Here is a 19,177-nt window from a genome sequence, read left to right as displayed (position 1 = left end):
CCCCTCCAGCCTGACTTATTAACTGAAAAAACTGAAATGACACATTACTGAATAATATTACTGAATAATAATGATAGACAAAGGTATCTGTATAGAATAAGTAATACTTGCTTTTTGTTACTTTTCCAGTTTTTAAGATATAATTTATTATAAATGTGTTTCTTCTTGTTACATTTTGTAATGTAGTATGGTGAGCTACTCATGACACACCCCTTTTTATAAGTGACATATGGGTCAGTCCACTTGCTCCCGCCCCCTGATAGACTTTTCCAGTACTGTACCAAACAAATCAGCTGACTCTAAGGAGGTCACCTGTTATATGAGATGACCCAAAGTCTGTGTTTAATCAGGTGTTAAGACTTACAGGTTTTAGGTTTTGTCAGTGAAGCTTGTGTAAAGTTGTCTGTTGGAATTACTGTTGATCACATCCTGAGGTCCATCGTAACAGGCAGAGGCAGGAATGTCTCACCGCTAACATGACGTGAGTCTGAGTCTGTTTAACAGCTGGTTTCAGGTTTAGTTCAAAGCAGTATTTTCTGTTATACTGGAGGTTTTTTAAGCACAGCAGGCCGTTAAATGATAATATACCTGAGGATACTGATGATGAAGGGTTTAGTTTGTTTTTGTTTGTTTGTTTCTTGAGGTCATTCCAAAGCAGAATTTGATGGTCAAAATGCGTCATGTTCCAGTTGTGAGTCTTAAATGAAGTTCAGACTCACATTAACATCTCATAAAGTTACCTTAGCTGCTCAAACCCACAAGCCAGTAGATCTCACAAGTACAGGTCGTCCCACTGCTGTGGCCCTAACCTCCGAAAAGTTATTGTTTTTTCCTAAAACCTTGATTTTTTTTTTCCACAATCAAAACCGCTTCATCTTAAGAAAAAAAATCACTCAAAAGTGCTGATGTTTATACTTAGGTATTTTCCTTCACAAGAGTAACTCACACTGTAGTTTATTTTAAGAACGCATACACCATCCTGCTCTCAGAAATACCTAATAGAGCACCAAATCCACCACAAAATACACACAAAACTGAAAACTATATTAATCCAGCTGTTTTGGATCAAGCTGTTCTCTCTGTTTCCCACACTGAGGCAGGCCACTCTAATATATTTTCCCATCTCACTATTATAAAAAGAGACAAATTTTAGCATTTTTTGTTTCTATTTTTTCATCATCTAAGAAAATAACACCATGATCAGTTTACTGACTGACAACCCCCTTGCTCTTATTTAGAAGGTTAAGTCACGGCTAACCAGCTACCCATGGCGTTTCCCATCTCGTGTTTCCCATAACAACTCGCTTGTTGGCAAAGTTGTTGTTGTTTATGTTGTTGTTGGTGTCTTCAAAATCATTTGGCAAGAGGATCTCTTAAAGAGGCGGCTGATTATTACTGTTCAGTTATTTATTAATGTAACAGGTGTAGTTCTCTCCTATTTTGCTAGTCATGGTTAACCCTGAGTTAACACTGAGTGATGCTTTTTAAAAGAAGTTATCAAAAAGTGTATGCACTGTTTGCTGTCTTATAGTTACGAAACTTTATTATTATAACTTTAACGTCATTATCTTAGCAGTATGAAGGTGCAGGGTTTTTTATCAAAAGCACTGAAATATTGAAAAGCATGAATTTAGCCGCCATCGAACACCCACAGAAAGGTTCCTCTCACCACGGAGTCGTGTGTGTACAGTGTTTAAACTAAGAAACAGTTTGGCTAAATGTTTCATCTCCACCTGCAGAAACCAGCGATACTTTTAGACTCTTGACTGCTGCTTTGGTAGACTGCCTTCATTTGATAGTTTTCATTCATCTGCACTCGGTCATGTAGCCACATTATGCCACTGTGCTGCTACCACTTGTTCCTGCGGTGACCATCTCAGAAATACACAGACTCACAATAATATGTCCCCGTCTCCCCTCCAGTCGACCGCATCGTGGGCCTGGACCAGGTGGCAGGAATGAACGAGACGGCGTTTGGTGCCACCTACAAAACGAAAAAGGGCATGTTTCGTACAGTGGGACAGCTCTACAAAGAGTCACTCACTAAGCTTATGGCCACACTGAGGAACACCAACCCCAACTTTGTCCGCTGCATCATCCCCAACCACGAAAAAAGAGTAAATACTTTTACTATCTAACTTAAGTGGAAAGTCTGGGACTCCTTTAAAAAAATAAAATATGGTAAAGTTTCTGTTTCTGTATTTAAGAGTGTATCATTTCCTCCTTCAGGCTGGTAAACTTGAGCCTCACCTGGTTCTGGACCAGCTCAGGTGTAACGGAGTCTTGGAGGGGATTCGTATCTGCAGACAGGGCTTCCCCAACCGCATCGTCTTCCAGGAGTTTAGACAGCGGTGAGAAACATCGCCACTTTTTTTTAACTCCCAAAAGGTTGATTCTGTTCATCTGGACGTAGCGTTTTCATTTGGAGAAATGTTTCATCACTCATCCAAGTGACTTCTTCAGCCTCAGCTGACTGCAGGTTTCCCCAGTCTGCACAATGACTGAAACTAGTCCACTGAATGAACAATGGGCTGTGAGGTCAGTTCCTTGATCATTAATATGCAAATTGTCATGACCACTGATCAACAACCATTGATCAAAGACCAGTGACCCTGAGTACCATTCACAGAGTTGGGGAACGGCTGCAATCACAGCACGGAAAACGCTACGTCCAGATGAACAGAATCAACCTTTTGGGATTTACTTACCTGGATGATTGAGCATCCAAACAAACACATTTTTAACTCTTTCTTTTTTCCTTTCAAGGAGAAAACTGACTTATTCACACTTTGTTCTCTTTGCACACAGATATGAAATCCTTACACCCAACGCTATCCCCAAGGGTTTCATGGATGGGAAACAAGCCTGTGAGAGAATGGTAATGCTATCTTTCCTGATCCTGTGGTGGCTGTTGGATATATACACCACTGCTGATAGGAGAACACTTCTGACACATCCAAAAACAAAGTGAAACAGATTTCAAGGCTCAGTCCACACTGATTCAAGGAAACTTTACATTTAACCCATAAACAGAAGCAAAAACACTTCTCACCATTTGCAGGTTTGAATATGCCCAGAACGAGCACTGATGGACAGTCAACCTGGAGGGGCTGTTATGGGGTGTCAAAATGTTAATTTGTCTTTTTAAATGTTTTCTAAACTTGACTAGACAAGAGTTCTCATTAATACAACAGCTTTAAGTCTTAAACAAATGAAATCAGTCCACATACCTCAAACCAAGAGTGAAAATTAAAGTAAAGTAAACTACCAGTTTATGTATTGGGTGACATGGACACCCAAGTTTGTGAATGCAATAACTCAAGGACGTCATCTAGGATCTCCAACCTGATACCATATGTGCGTCTACCACAATGCTGAGGGGTAGCACAGTATTTTGTTTATTTTTATATGCATTTGTGTAGATGTCGCCTGAAATGCCCAACCTGGCCTCATCTTGCAATGGTAAGGAATCCTTCCAAAAAAAAAATTCCTTCATCTGGATCTGGATTGACACTAAGAGTTAATCAGGACTGACCTACGCTAAAAGTCTGTAACTTTGTCTTTGATCCTGCTAAGAAAGAGTCTGAACCAATCTATTAATCTCTGTGGCAGAGGTTGTTTAAGCCCATGCAGTTAATTCATCTACAACTTACTGTGTTCCTTTTATAGATCCAAGCCCTGGAGCTGGACCCCAACCTGTTCCGGATTGGTCAGAGTAAGATCTTCTTCAGAACTGGTGTTCTGGCTCATCTGGAGGAGGAGCGAGACCTGAAGATCACTGACATAATCATCTACTTCCAGTCCGTGTGCCGTGGATACTTGGCCCGCAAGTGAGTCTTTATATCGCTGTATGTGCTGCTACATACGGGTTATTCCCATATAATAGTTTGCATCCTACAGTCTACACTACTTGGTAGTTTGCGCCCCCCCTTCCTTTCCTGTACTCTCTGGCTGACCTCCTTGTAGTATTGCTAGTAAGTCACCTGTCACATGCTTAATCAATCAGAGCCTCTAGCGGCTTCTTGTACCCCAGTGTATTAGTTTTTACGACTCCCTGGAGAGCCTATATTTTTGAGTTTCTCTGGTGAGAACAAATGTAAAGGTTTGAGACCCAGAGTGCACTTTGGGATGGAGATCCAGCTGCTCAAACCAGCCCCCGCGGTGGTCTGAGACAACTGGTTCGGCAAGTGTAAATGTATCTGTGGCGTTTGTTTGCATGTTTGTCTTAATGCTTCAAAATATTCTGCCATGTTTTATGAAGCCTGGGGTATTCAACATATTAAGAAAATCAAATAAAAGTGATGTGCAGGTCATCATTTTTATTGCTGCGCAAAAGAAGGAGCATCACTATTATTATTCTATTATTATTCATGTCTTTAAATACAATGATGAAATGCACAGCTGGAAAATGAGACCATTTTATTTGGTAACTCTTGGTAATAGATCTGGAAAGCTTTTCCGCTTTAGGGAGCGTTACAGCGAGTTTGAGCTCTGCGTCGATTTTACCTTTCCTGTTTGATTCACTCTCACAGCACTCATAATGTTGATTCAAGTGTAATTTTAGGTCCGGAAAATGTTTCCGTCTGCATGCACGTTTCTGTTGGGACAGCAGACACACCCCTGTGCAGTACTCCAAAACCCCAACTGTGTGTCACTGGATGCGGACGACCTCTGCATCTGTTGAGTGGTGATTGTTTAAAAAATGCTCAGAACAGTGGAGCTCACCGGGAATAGAAGAGCTGTGGAAAAATTAAAAACGGCCCAACAACAGCGCAAACAAGAGTGGCCCACAGGCCGGTTGTAACACATACTTTGGACATCCCTGAAGTGCCAGTGGAGAGCAAACATGCCACCATTGCTGAAATATAAAATTCTGCTTTAGGCTGCAGGAGGCTCCAAAAACGCACCATGCACTGCTCAGCACAGAGTTGCACTCTTAACCACATACCTGCACTAATGGTCTTGTTTTTTTAACTGGAAAGGTGGTGATATGTCAGTGCACCATAACATACAAATTGTTATTTTAAAAAAGTGGTCAATTGATGTCGCTCGGCTGTCGTGCAACAAAAACAAAAAAAGCTCAGATATTGATCTCTCATTTTTTCTATCAGAGCCTTCGCTAAGAAGCAGCAGCAGCTGAGTGCCCTGAAGGTCCTGCAGAGGAACTGTGCTGCTTATTTGAAGCTGCGACACTGGCAGTGGTGGAGACTCTTCACCAAGGTGAGAACCACGACACCAACCTCTGACAGCAAAAGATGGCTCTTATATCGCTCGTATCAGCCCTCCAACTCTGCTAAAGCCCTAAGGCCCTACTTTTTCAGAAATCAGTGTTCAGATTTCTCTGGCAGAATTTCTTAATCCAAACAGTCTGTCAGTCTGTTTGCTATAACTTGTCTTGGTCCTAATCATGTTAATCCATTAATTACATTAGAGGGAATAATTACATATGGCAGGAAAGTGCTGATAATAAGAAAAATGCTACTGTTAGATTTGTATTGTTTATTGCCATTTATGCTTAGAAATATTTACTCATATATGCTTAGAAGTATATAATCATTTGTAGAGTGAAAGAATGTCTCATCCTAGGAGGTCTGTAACAACTCTGTGTAGCATGAAGAGGGGAGTGCGTCCACTCCTCTTTAGAGTGTTCTGGTATAGATCACACTCCTCCTAGGAGAGGGGTATCTTCTCTTGCTGATATATGGTATAGCAAACACACGTATATCTGTTTGAGTCTAAGAGCCTTTTGTTTAGATGGACAGCTAGACTCCTGGCACCAGCTTTGGGGAGTCACATTACACACACACACACACACACACACACACACACACACACACACACACACACACACACACACAGGGTATTCTTTGTTCACATGTATACCTATATAAGATGTCATATGTTAATGACCCTATGTATATTCATGGAACCACAATAAAAGAGCAGTGTTACGGGGGAGCGGACGAGAGCAACTGGGGTCAAGCGAAGGAACGGCGCCTGTCCAGTTCTCTCCCGTGCACGTGAAACATAAAGAACTTGCCTACTCGTGTCTTGCTTGCTGTGTAATTACATTGCCTTCAACGTTCCAGCGAATGGGTTCAAGCTACGAACCTATCATTAATTGGTCCTTCGAGCCGGATCCCTGGAGTTGGCATTCACCGAGGAGAGAACCCTGACGTCAGCGAAACGTGAGAATTTGTCATCGGGCCGGTGGATTAGCTGTCTGTTTTCTCTCTTTGATGAATGACGATCGGCGGGATCCGAGGCTGATATTACACCCTAAGCAAAGCCGAGTAAGTTTCAAGTCTTTGCCACTGAGTGCGGCAAAGCACGCATCCACTGTGTGCGGTTGCGTTGAAAGTCTTTGCCACTGAGTGCGGCAAAGCACGCATTCACTATGTGAGACTGAGTTGAAAGTCTTCATCACTGTGTGCGTTAAAGCGCGTGATCACTGTTATGTAAGTCTTTGCCACTGAGTGCGGCAAAGCGCGCAGCCACTGTGTGAGACTGCGTTGAGAAAATAGGCCTAATTTTTGTTGTTTGTGAGAGAGGATATTTGTTGTGTTTGTATGAATGCTGCGGAGCAGGCGTGGTTGTTGTTGTTATCATGGGTTCCCGAGCAAGTAAGACTGCCTCACAGGAAGACAACACATTTTTGCAAGAATTTACTCCCAACAGTGCGAGGTATTTATATTCTCATAACTGTCATGAGCGTAAATTGGTTGCGGGAGAATCTCAAATGTTGGAAGTTTTCAGAAAATACAGCAGCCTTGAAGAGTGCGTGGAGAAGGCCAGCCCACATCAGCAGCAGTTAAGATATGCTCTGGTGAATGGCTTCCCCCACCCCTTGCTGACACAAAATGTTTAGATGATTCTTTAGATTGCCCTGATCAACAACAGCCTGTGCTCCAGACCATTACTTTAACCAGTTGTTAATAGTAATCTGCATTAAGCTTAAGGTTGCTCAAATTCAGTACAATGCCATATGAGATGAAGTAAAACAGGTAAATATTTAAACTAATGACGTGCATAGAGGCACTTGACCTGTGTGAAAGACTGTCATTCTAATATGAGCCATTGTTGAGATATAGAGCACCCCTATGAAAACAACTAATATGCTGAACCCTGTATAAAACGGCTAAAACTACATGATGGAGAAACTGAAATTAATATGTGTAAGTCTTTGCCACTGTGGGCAAAGCACGCAACCACTGTGTGAGGTTGCGTTGCTGTCTCTTCTGAGCTGATGAGCAAGCTACACATTATCAGATCAGGAGCTGGCTGAGAACTCATCAAATAGAGGGGAAGAGAACTATGATAACTCGAGTATGTAGCGTATCCTTGAGTTCAGCTTCTTCTTTCAGATGCGCAGCAGTTTTCTTGGATCTTGATTCATGTGTGTAGAGTGTTCATAGCATCAGCATCATGTTTTTGTTTATTTGCTTTGTTGGGTTGAAAAATAATTAAATAAACTTGTGATCATACTTATGGATCACCATGGCACATGTCATCAGCCGTATGTTTTATTTATGCAGATGAAAAGAGTGAGTGTGAATGTGCCTGACGTCGCAGTGTGTGTGTGCGCTGTGTAAAAGTAATTGTCTCCAATTGTGAGAACGGTGACTCTGCAGGTCACGAGTTATAAGAAAAAAAGAGTAGAAAAGAGACAAAATCTACATTGTAGATGAAAAATCATAGGAAAAAGGCTATGTGTTTATCAGCCAAGAACAACTACAATCTCATTTTCTGCTTTTAAGAAAGGAGAGTTCACAAAAGACAGAGAGAGAGAGTTCTGTGTGTCGGTTAAGCAGTGATGATAATAATGAAAATGTCTTAGTTTTGTCACTTTCAGATGAAAAGCAGACCGGGATCGATTTTCCACATGCAGCAGTCGGAAGAAAGTTATAGTTTAAGATCATTGGAAACATTCAGGCCAATTTTTGGCTAACTTATGTACAGCACCATGTGTCCCTTATCCTCACAAGCGAGCTCTCACTCCTCCCTGAAGACAAGGAATGCAGTTCCAAGAGGAATATATGGCAGATAAAGAGACAGCAGCAAAGTCCTGAGCAAAAAGTCCCAGCAAGCAGCAGCAGTGTGGACAAATAGCAGTGGAGAAGAAGAGCAAACCATCATCCTGACTGATTGATGAATGGCACTGTGTTTCCAACAAGCTGCAACTTCACTGTGAAAAGGACGTTTGAGGAGAACTGAGGAGACTGTTGGAGTTTGACATTTGCCACCTTTGGAGAAAATGGCAAGAAGAGACAGTGAAGAATACTGGACAAAGCTGAAGAAGAACTGCCGGCTGTTGGAATGTTCAAGTGGGAGAGGACAACAGAGTGAGAGCAGTAGGTGAGAACGCAGAGGAATGCTGGTGTTTAATGTGGGAAATCAAAAATTTGGTTAGAAAATCTGGGGAAAATAATACTGACTGCTTACGTTGGAAAACTGTGAAAGAGTCTGAAACACTGCAAAAAGAAACATATACAAAATCACACACACAAGCAGAACATGCATTAACCCTACTAACACAACCAAAAGAGAGTCCATGAAGATTAGGCAGCATCTTGAGCATGTGAGTCTGTTTATCAACTTGTCCAAGTCACTTCGTGTGATGCGAAGACCAGTGGACTCATAGCACATTAGTTAAAAATGATCAATTAAAAGCAGAGGAGTGTGTAGGAAAGGCAGCTTTAAGAACATGCCCTGCTGGAGATGCAGCTCCACAGACACATTGATTAAACCTGCCTAATAACACACATGCGATGAAAATCAGCTTGTTATCTCTCATCAGTGCTAAAATAGTGTAAATTTAGCAGACACTTGTTATCAAATGCTGAATTTATCCAATGCTGACAGTTAACTCTCCAGGTTGCAGGACAACAGTTTAATTTTTGTGGGAAACAAGATTCTGGTTTGACCAACCAGTGATCAGACAATAAATTTAGTTGTTAATATAGTAAATTGGGAGATGCTTTCTGCCTGATTGATGCAGCACAAAATATTTTACTGTATGAGGGAAATTCTATTTTTGTGATAATATTTTGAACATGCATTTCTGTTGTCCTGTCATCTTAGTGGGTTAATAGCTGATATGCAAATTTGTTGATCGTTCTTAGATTAATGAAAGGTGATTGAATTCTAGCACGAGTGAATGGGATGTGTTGGAGTTTGTTGGAGTGGAGACTCTAAAACACTGAGTTTCCTGTTGTGATGTGTGAATGAATCCTGCACCCAGATACACAACTCTGAACACATAAGAACACACTTCTTTTGTGAAATGCATTACAACATGTCACATGTTTTATGATGAAAGGGAAAAAAGGAAAAGTAAATAAAATTTGTGGCCTAAATGAGTAAAAAGTACAGTCCTGGGGATTAAAATTCATAGCTAATGAGACATGAGGCTTATGTTGTGTGTTGTGCGGCTAATGGTTGGGTTGGTTTTGAATTTATCTAGCTGATGATTTTTCTTTTGTTGTGAAGTTGAGCCTGCCAATTAGTATGATGGTATGATAAATCATGCTAATGGTATGATTTACCCTCCTGAGATGAGGAGCATGTGTCATGACTTAACAAGGCCTTTTTATTTTGATACTTTCACAGTACACTGAAAGTTTGTTTGATGATCTCGTTTGAAGCAGATCTGCACGATTAGAACTAAGTAGTAAGTAAGTAAAGTTTATTTATTAAGCGCTTTTCATAGACAGGTAGTCACAAAGCGCTGCACACAGATTAAAATAAACAGTACAATAAATAGCAAAATGCACAATTTACACAATATAGAATTTAAATGTAAAAAGCATTGGTCAACAGAAAGCTTGTTTAAACAGTAAAGTTTTTAACTGTTTTTTAAAGGATTCCACAGAGTCAACCAAACGTAGTTGTAGAGGTAGACTGTTCCACAGCCTTGGTGCCACAGCCTGAAAGGCTCTGTCCCCTTTCGTCTTCAGACGTGTTCTGGGAGCAACCAATAAACTCTGAGTCTGTGAGCGGAGACGGCGAGCAGTAGTGTATTTTGTGAGAAGCTTGGATAAATAATCTGGGGCTTGGCCATTTAGTGCTCTGTATGTTAAAACAATAATTTTAAAACGAATTCTAAAATCTATTGGGAGCCAATGTAAAGAACATAAAATAGGAGTGATGTGAGCTCGCTTGCTAGAGCGAGTTAGTAGTCTGGCTGCTGCGTTTTGTATAGCTTGGAGGCGAGAAAGAGATGATTTATCCAAGCTGGTAAACAGGGAATTACAATAATCTAAACGCGATGACACAAATGCATGGACAATTTTTTCCAGTTCAGCTAAGGAGACCATATGTCGCAGTTTATAAGACACGTCGTCAAGAAAATTGTTGCAAGTGAGTTTCTCCACATTAAAATGGGCTCAGGAGGAAGTCACTTATATGGGACAATTAGAAAATAGGTCCCTACCCAAAAAAGGATTAAGCGAGATAATCCAATATAAAGTTCTTCTTTTCTTTTTGAAATGACGTCATTTTGCTGAGAAGTGGAAATGAAAATGCGACGGTAATTCCCACTGTCAGCAAAGAACGAATGAATGAATGCATGAATGAATGAGTGAGAGAAAATAAAATTGACTGACTGGTAAAAGCGGACAGAAGCTGACAGACTGACTGACATCACTGTGCGAAGTTAACCCCCACCTGACAAAGGTGCAGATGAATCTATGTGTGTTTCTCTTTTTTGGAGCAGAAAGAGGACAACAACATTTGAGGTTGCGTGAGCTTTGGCCATACCGATTTAAACTTTTTAAATGCCACTTTCTGTGTCTGTGCATCTACCAGGGGTGTTATTCACTACCTTGTGTTGCTCTCAGAGGTGACTGTGAGAAAGTGTGTGTACACCTGCGCAGCGCTAACTTTTCTACAGCATCACGGTCTTCATGTGAGTTGATCATGTGATTTATACCAGGATGGCTGGTTGATGTTTTCCTACTACAGGATTTCTGGGTTTATGTGTGAAGAAAACTGTGTTTGCAGGTTATGAGTTGGTGATGCTGTTACACTGTGTTGTTGGGAAAATGTTAAAGGTTACTTTGACGATGTGAATATCATGTGAGAACTTTATGGTCTTTTTACAGCACCTCTGGACCCTGTCAATTTGTGCCTGACCTCCAGGATTATCCATGTGTGTTGCTAATGTTTGTTTTTCTAAGAGTGCATGTAGAGGATTCAGCAGAGACGGACAAGTAACATGAGAAAGCAAATAAGAGATGCAGTGTTTATGAAATAGTTTAATATGGGGCTCATTAGCTGGCCACTACTGAGCTCCTAGTGTTAAATACATGGAGTGACTTTGCTTAAGGGAAGTCACCGATTACATTAATGTTAACTGAGTACATGGGATGATCCATGTCTGAGGCGAATTATGCCAATAATTGCAGTTTACTGATTTGAGAAAACCTGCACATGATACTTGTCCTGCTGATGCTGAATGCTTTATTGCTACTTATGATACAATTGTTTATAAGTGTGAAATTTGATTTCACTTCCAGATCTTGTTTTCCAGGCCATGATGGTGTGTATGCAGGCTCCTGGCGGAGCCAGGTTTTCAAAACACACTAACATCTTTTATTGCAGGGTTATAGGTCCGGGGTGGTGCTGCTCCAAAGGGGGAGACGCCCTGATGTTGCCTGGGACATGATCTAGCTAACTTTTTTTCTTTCAGACAGGAATCTAGGTTTGATGAGTTGACTCATGGGAGTGTCCATGCGTCAAGAGGAGGGGTCCAGAATTACAGAGTTACATGAAACTATCTTTTTTATGTTTTCTAAACTATGTTTTTATGATTTTTGTGTGATTAACAGTTAGTCAGCGGGTATTAAACCTATGCAAGTGGTGCATCCATGTTCAGATGAGGCTTTGATGGTCCATAAGTGAAGCTCACTGAACTAAAGAATGTGGTTTGATGATGATTGACATGCTTTCCAAGTAGGAGTTCTTCCTCCTAGCAAGGAAATACAGGTGCAGCAGTTAAAGTATTGCTGAAAGGAATCTCCTGAGAAATCTTCTGAGGCCCAGTGAGAAGCGAACCCATTCCAGGCATAGCTGACAGCCAAGGCAGTGGTTGAGGTCAAAGGTCGAGCTGTTTGGGGCCCATCATGAGATCAGACTTTGGAGCCACAGCAAGGACCACGAAGCTGCGTTGGAATGAGAGTTGTGCCAAGGGGGCTTTCAAGAGGCCAACAGAGGAGATTGTGGACAACGGACGGGCACCTGAAGGATAAGGGGAGCGTGCCAAGCTCCATCGACAGCGCAGGCGGAGTCCAAGGATGGCATCATGATTCTGTGAAAAGCACAGGAACTAGAAGCTATGGTCGTGATGACAGCAGTCTCCTATGAACATCACCTAATGCTGTGTCACTGTACTGTGCATACGATGGCACACTGAAGAGTGCTGGGATCATAACAGCAGTAAGATAACTGGATCCAGCACCCTTTCCACAGAGGGTTTTTCCTGCAGAGGATGGACAATGGAGGAGTCATATGTATCCCCCACAGTACAGAGGCTTGAAGTGAGGTGATGGGGGTTGGCAGAGGCCATAAAACTAGAGTGCTGAAGAGGTCTGCAGCTTTCAAGATAGCTGAGACCCATGTTGACAAACAACAAACTCAACTGGTATGTTTGAATGTCTATTCTACATACATTTGGACTCTGGTCCTATGGACAGTGATGGAAACAACTGGAAGACACATTTATGACGCCCTGCAGAACTTAAACCACTCTGCAGAGAGACGTGTGATTTACATGTCTTGCAGAGGAGCACCACCGAGCTGGAGTGTTTTTGAAATGTTAATTTCTCTTTTGACCGTTAACAATTCATTTGTTTGCTTGTAGGATGCAGTTTACCATTGAATGAGATCAATGAGAAATTGGATAACTGCTAATATATTTGTCAAACTGTGTACGTTTACATATGCTGAGTATAAAAATGTTTGCATTGACACTGTCAGACATGACGGGATCATAACTGGGTACTTTTCTAGCATAATTGTCAAAAGGGGGGAAATGTTAGATTTGTATTGTTTATTGCCATTTATGCTTAGAAATATTTACTCATATATGCTTAGAAGTATATAATCATTTGTAGAGTGAAAGAATGTCTCATCCTAGGAGGTCTGTAACAACTCTGTGTAGCATGAAGAGGGGAGTGCGTCCACTCCTCTTTAGAGTGTTCTGGTATAGATCACACTCCTCCTAGGAGAGGGGTATCTTCTCTTGCTGATATATGGTATAGCAAACACACGTATATCTGTTTGAGTCTAAGAGCCTTTTGTTTAGATGGACAGCTAGACTCCTGGCACCAGCTTTGGGGAGTCACATTACACACACACACACACACACACACACACACACACACACACACACACACACACACACACACAGGGTATTCTTTGTTCACATGTATACCTATATAAGATGTCATATGTTAATGACCCTATGTATATTCATGGAACCACAATAAAAGAGCAGTGTTACGGGGGAGCGGACGAGAGCAACTGGGGTCAAGCGAAGGAACGGCGCCTGTCCAGTTCTCTCCCGTGCACGTGAAACATAAAGAACTTGCCTACTCGTGTCTTGCTTGCTGTGTAATTACATTGCCTTCAACGTTCCAGCGAATGGGTTCAAGCTACGAACCTATCAGCTACTGTAGTAAAACTACCGGTTTTCTACCATTAACCAACCAGTATGACCTAGAAAAAAACATTTGTATTCATTCTGTTTAGTATTTACAATGTCTAATTTTGTTCCTCTCTCACTCAGGTGAAGCCGCTGCTGCAGGTCACCAGGCAGGAGGAGGAGCTGCAAGCCAAAGATGAGGAGCTGGTAAAAGTGAAGGAGAGGCAACTTAAGGTGGAAAATGAGCTGGTGGAGATGGAGAGGAAACACCAGCAGGTAAAAATATCTCAACTTATCAGTAAATCTTTCTCCTGAATTATAATTTATTAAAATATATTGATAACGGCTTCAGGGAAATTGCACGTTCATAGTTTTTGGAAGGACTTGTAGCCGTGAAGGTAGTACACATTTTCTGAACTGTTTCTTCTCTCCAGCTCCTCGAGGAGAAGAATATTTTAGCAGAGCAGCTCCACGCAGAGACGGAGCTGTTCGCCGAGGCTGAAGAGATGAGAGTTCGTCTCCTCTCCAGGAAGCAAGAGCTGGAGGAGATCCTTCACGACCTGGAGTCCAGGGTGGAGGAGGAGGAGGAGAGGAACCAGAGCCTGCAGAATGAGAAGAAGAAGATGCAGTCGCACATCCAGGTTTACGTCATCTCCTCTTTATATAGTTTGAAACACAACCTTCTCCCATTTTTCTATTTGATGCTTCAACATCCAGCTAAGCGTTTACACTGTAACAATGGTGGGTGCTCATTAAGTTTCATGTTACAAATGTTTGTGTGCCGTGTTTTCTTCCTACAGGACCTGGAGGAGCAGCTGGATGAGGAGGAAGCTGCAAGACAAAAACTGCAGCTGGACAAAGTGACCGCTGAGTCGAAGATCAAGAAAATGGAGGAGGACATTTTGCTGCTGGAGGACCAAAACTCCAAGTTTCTCAAGGTGAGGCAATTTTAGCTGAAAATGAAGGTTCAAACAAAACCCAGAAAGCAGAGGAAGCTCTTTAAGGTGGAATCATTAAAGGCTTATTGGTAAATAAAGTTTTACTACTCTGCAGTGATGTCACAGAGTTAAATACACAAACAGGCTGTAAGGAAGACGGAAGGTTTCCTTTCAAATACCATGAAGGTTGTATAATTGAATAAGCGATGTCTGTGCCTCAGGAGGTAGAACATGTGGTCTACTAATCAGAAGACTGGTAGCGCTGGCTGTTCTAGCCCGCATGCAAATGCATGCTTGGGCAAGATGCTGAACCCTGAGTTGCTCCTGATGCGTTCATCAGAGTGTGAGTGTTAGATAGAATGCTGCTAGTGTGAATGAGTGAACAAGACATGTTGTATAAAACTTCATGTTAACTCAGTGAACATCAGAGACAGCAGTAAATTACACTGTATGCTGTTCTTTAAACATCTGAGTGAAACATTTAGAAACTGAAGTCTGTTATTACAAACCTCTTAATAAATGAACACGGGGCTGTTGCTGGACAGAAACAAGTACAAACTCAGACTGAGGAAGGCCTTAAAACTGATTAGCGTCGGCTGCAGCTCCTCCTCGGCCTGACGGTGACGCGTCGCCTGCTACCTTCAATAGCAGCCTGTGCAATGAAGGGTGCTGCTGTCTACCATCTGCTTTCTAATCTCAAAGCTAAATAGAGGAAATGGTTAGCTGTATGGCACAGTTAATAGATGGTGTTGGTTATAGTCCCACCAGTTAATAAGACTTTGAAGCTCATGACTGTTCCTCCTCATTGATCTGTCTGTTCTTTGTAAAGTAAAGTGTAATGATGCAACTCAGATAAAGTAGAAGGTCCTGCAATTTTTCAGTCAGTGATTACAGTTTATTATACTAGATTCTGGTAATTGGAATGTTATTCTGCAGTTTATAAATGTGTGTGGAGAGCTGTTTACTTACGTTTCAATCAATTTGGTCTGTAACCAAACTTGTAAATGTGTGCAGGGAGAGAAGTCTGTAACTCAAAGGTTTAGTTTCCAGTGTCAGGCCTCTAAATACCACCACAGGGAACCTTTACATATGATCACAGTGGTGGCTGCTCATGTTAAACATGGCCAAAGTTTCAAAGAATGAGCTGAAAGATAAAAACACTCAGTTTCAGATATTTGTTTCTACTTTTGGGTTTGAATTATGTCACTGAGAGAGAGCCGCTACCATCTCATCATTATCTCAGGCACACAGCTCCAGGCATCACTTGCCTGCCTCTTAATCCTTTCTTTGTTTTGTTTTTTTGAGAGGGGCAGACAATCAGAAGAAAGTTTGCTTGAAACATTGGGTTAGCTAAGAGGGCAGAATCTGAGGCCCAGTAAAAGATAAGTGAGATTAAAAATAACGATGGGAAAGCAGCCTGCAAAACAGTATTAAGGTAAAACTAATGTAAAAATGGAGTTTTTCCTTCCCACTGTCGCCAAATTCTTGCTCACAGGGGGTCGCCTGATTGTTGTTTTTCCTCTGTGTTATTGTAGAGGCCTTGAGGCAACTGTTATATTATTTAATTGACTTAATTGTGGGGATTTGTTTGGAGGCTCAGTATGACCCCCTGGCAATAAAGTACTGAGACCTTTTTGCGTTTATACAGCAGTTGCAGGTCTTGAGTCTTGATGGGTTTTTTTTTTAACCCAACAGGAGAAGAAGCTGCTGGAGGACAGGGTCGCCGAGATGACCTCCCAGCTGACTGAGGAGGAGGAAAAAGCAAAGAATCTCGGCAAGGTCAAGAACAAGCAGGAGATGATGATGGTTGACCTGGAGGGTAAGACGCTACCAGTAGGCTGTTACCGGCTCCGTGTGGGGTCCAAAAATAGAAAATGTCTACCAGGACAAACATAAAACAGGGGCTGTGTGTAAAGGGTAGACGGGGGTGGTGTTGGAGTTTAAATAAGCCAGCAAGTTCAAAACTTAATAAAAATAGAACAGCACAGAGGTCATTTGGGACGTGCAGTATGACTGTTAATGATTTAGTGTTTACAACTGCGCAGCGAGTTAATTAGCAGCTAATATGATTGCATGTTTGTGTTTTCCCACCTTCTAAATTGCCTTTTCCTTGTATGGCTGCTGCACAACTTGTGACCTTACTCAGTGATGAAAAAAAAAGTTTAACTCCAAACAGAAAAGTTTGTTATGATCAGTGACCACGTTTGTATTTGTGTTTCTGAAATGTGCTGATATTCCATGTGGTCGTGCTTTCCTTTAGAGCGTTTAAAGAAAGAAGAGAAAACACGTCAGGAGCTGGAGAAAGCCAAACGCAAGCTGGACGCCGAGACGACCGACCTGCAGGACCAGATTGCGGAGCTTCAGGCACAGATAGAGGAGCTGAAGATCCAGCTGGCCAAAAAGGAGGAGGAGCTGCAGGCTGCTCTGGCCAGGTCAGTGGCAAACATTAAAATGAGTGTGTCACACAACCTCCGCGAAACGTAAACACTGTCCCAGCACAAAACCGCCTCTTACAAAATATTTTTAAAAAGCCAATATGAAGATTTCCTGAGAGGTGCAGTTGGTTTAGTGACTGAATGGCGTGTACACAGTTATTATCAATACAGCTTGCCTCATTGTAAATGTGTTTGTAGGCGAAATCACAAACATGATTTCTTGATGTTTGCAGAAGAGAACTGCAGATTCCACTGACTAAGAGCACTTTCATTTGCTGAGCTGACTCTAGGTTGAACGAACGACCCATTCTTCTTTTTTTTCGCAACTGCTCGTGGAGTATTATTTAAACCAATTCCCTGTCATTCTCGATTTCTTTTGGGTTTGCAAACATTCATCACATCCAGTGCTCCCTGGCCGGCAAACATGCACCACACAAGCCATAGAAAAGAATCGGTTTCAGGTGGCAGCACTGCTCGTGCTCTTTTCTATGTGAAGGGCCCTAACACAGAAAAATGTTGCGTTTATGTTTAGAAACTGAACTCTGTTAACACGAAATAAATGTTTATTTTATAATTAGATCTAGTTAAATATTCTAGACTTGGTTTGAGCTCAGCAGCAGTGAGTCAGATTGAGAACAAAGCTCGCGATTTTGTTTTTTCGCCACATTAAAAAAAAAAAAAAAAAAAGCAACTTTTTGCTGAAGTATTTTTATAGCTGCTTTCTGCAAACCTACGCTTGTGTGGTAATGTTTAACTGCTAGTGTTGCTCATTTCAGGAACATAAATCCTCACACGCAACTGCACTGTACTGCACTGCTTCCCGTTTCCATGACAACAGCACTCCATCATTAGACTGAAATAGCCATTCAATAACAGACACGTGCAACTGTGAAATTAAAGCGGCGAACGTGCTTCAGCACTCAGGCACTCTGCGGCGTTTCCTCAAGCGACGGCGGCTCGGACCTTTCGTCTCGGGGCAGCCACGTCTGATTACAGGCAAACTGGTGTTGATTGATGCGCTGCGTGCACAAGGAGTCAAGAGCTAAAACGGGCTGTCATCATGTTTTAACAACTCTTCCAGCAATAAGTTAGAATTTTTATTTGCATTTAAAGCACATGATACCACACAAGACGTTTATCACACAGGCAGATGGATATATTCTGTTAATATTACTCCAGAGTTTCTGTCTTCTCTTAAGATGGATCACGAGTAATATGGAGTGAATATTAGCTTCTCATACTTTAGATGTTGCATCTCCTCCACCTGGTACTGTTTGCATCTAACCTGCAGCTAAATATTTTCTTTATGTATTTATTTTCCACAGCGGTTAAATGTCCACATTTGCTTTTATGTTTGATTTTTTTTTCCATATTTATCCTTCATAAAACTGCTAATGAGGTAAACAGCTGTGGAGGTGTTTTCCTCTGAAGGTCAGCTCTGATCACTTTAATGGGACTTCTCAGTGCTCCCCTCCGTTCAGCAGACACGGGGTTTGATGGTAAACATCTGCCCGACCAATTTCACACATAGAAATCATCGGTTTAGTCACAGCCGCACATAATTAGGCTTTCATTAAAGCTGATGTGCTTCGTTTTGAGTTCAGCAGCTATTCTGAGAACAATCCTGTCATCTTTGATAGTTTGGAAAAGGGAGCATTGCAATTATATGGGAGCCATTAGTGCTTTTAATCAAAGCGGTGTCACTGGGTAATTATAAAACTGAATCATTTTGACGTTCAGTGTGTTTAATCAGCAGATTTCTACATTAGTGAGGAATGTCGCAGTAACACTGCAGCCAGCACAAGGTTTACTTGGACGCACATCCAGCTGCAAACAAATCAGCAGTCCCATCACATTTTCCTCTTCTGATGAGGAACACACACACACACACACACACATATACACTCACACACAGCTTCAGCTGTAAACAGTTCACCACACTGCCACCATGTGTGCACAGGTGGCTATCTCAGCCTTGAAAGGACAGCAGGGACTTACCTTTCATTGAATTCACTTCATGTTTTTTTCCTCAATCAAACTCTGCACACAGTCATATTTGGTAATATTTGTTGCTCTCAGTGGACTTTCCAGCTCATCAGTTGGTGCGAAACAGCAAACCACTGACAAGAAAAATTATTGCTTTCCTTCAGTACTTCACACAT

At 41.7% G+C, this 19,177-nt stretch overlaps 1 protein-coding gene across 7 annotated transcripts in view; it reads left to right on the top strand.

Annotated features, from left to right (window-relative positions):
• LOC134629304 (myosin-10) overlaps positions 1-19,177 on the top strand; it is a 79,235-nt gene that overhangs the window by 50,143 nt on the left and 9,915 nt on the right. For all 7 annotated transcript variants that reach the window (XM_063476535.1, XM_063476537.1, XM_063476533.1 and 4 more), the window contains 10 exons: positions 1,924-2,117; positions 2,230-2,351; positions 2,809-2,878; positions 3,670-3,830; positions 5,112-5,220; positions 13,787-13,918; positions 14,077-14,283; positions 14,443-14,580; positions 16,276-16,399; positions 16,841-17,012. In XM_063476535.1, coding sequence (XP_063332605.1) covers positions 1,924-2,117; positions 2,230-2,351; positions 2,809-2,878; positions 3,670-3,830; positions 5,112-5,220; positions 13,787-13,918; positions 14,077-14,283; positions 14,443-14,580; positions 16,276-16,399; positions 16,841-17,012 — 1,429 coding nt within the window. The remainder of the gene's footprint in view (positions 1-1,923; positions 2,118-2,229; positions 2,352-2,808; positions 2,879-3,669; positions 3,831-5,111; positions 5,221-13,786; positions 13,919-14,076; positions 14,284-14,442; positions 14,581-16,275; positions 16,400-16,840; positions 17,013-19,177) is intronic.

The sequence above is a fragment of the Pelmatolapia mariae genome, linkage group LG6 (assembly GCF_036321145.2).
Source record: "Pelmatolapia mariae isolate MD_Pm_ZW linkage group LG6, Pm_UMD_F_2, whole genome shotgun sequence".
In the NCBI taxonomy this organism is placed as follows: domain Eukaryota; kingdom Metazoa; phylum Chordata; class Actinopteri; order Cichliformes; family Cichlidae; genus Pelmatolapia; species Pelmatolapia mariae.
Note: the sequence above shows the minus strand (reverse complement) of the source record. Positions and strands in the feature narration are given on the sequence as shown.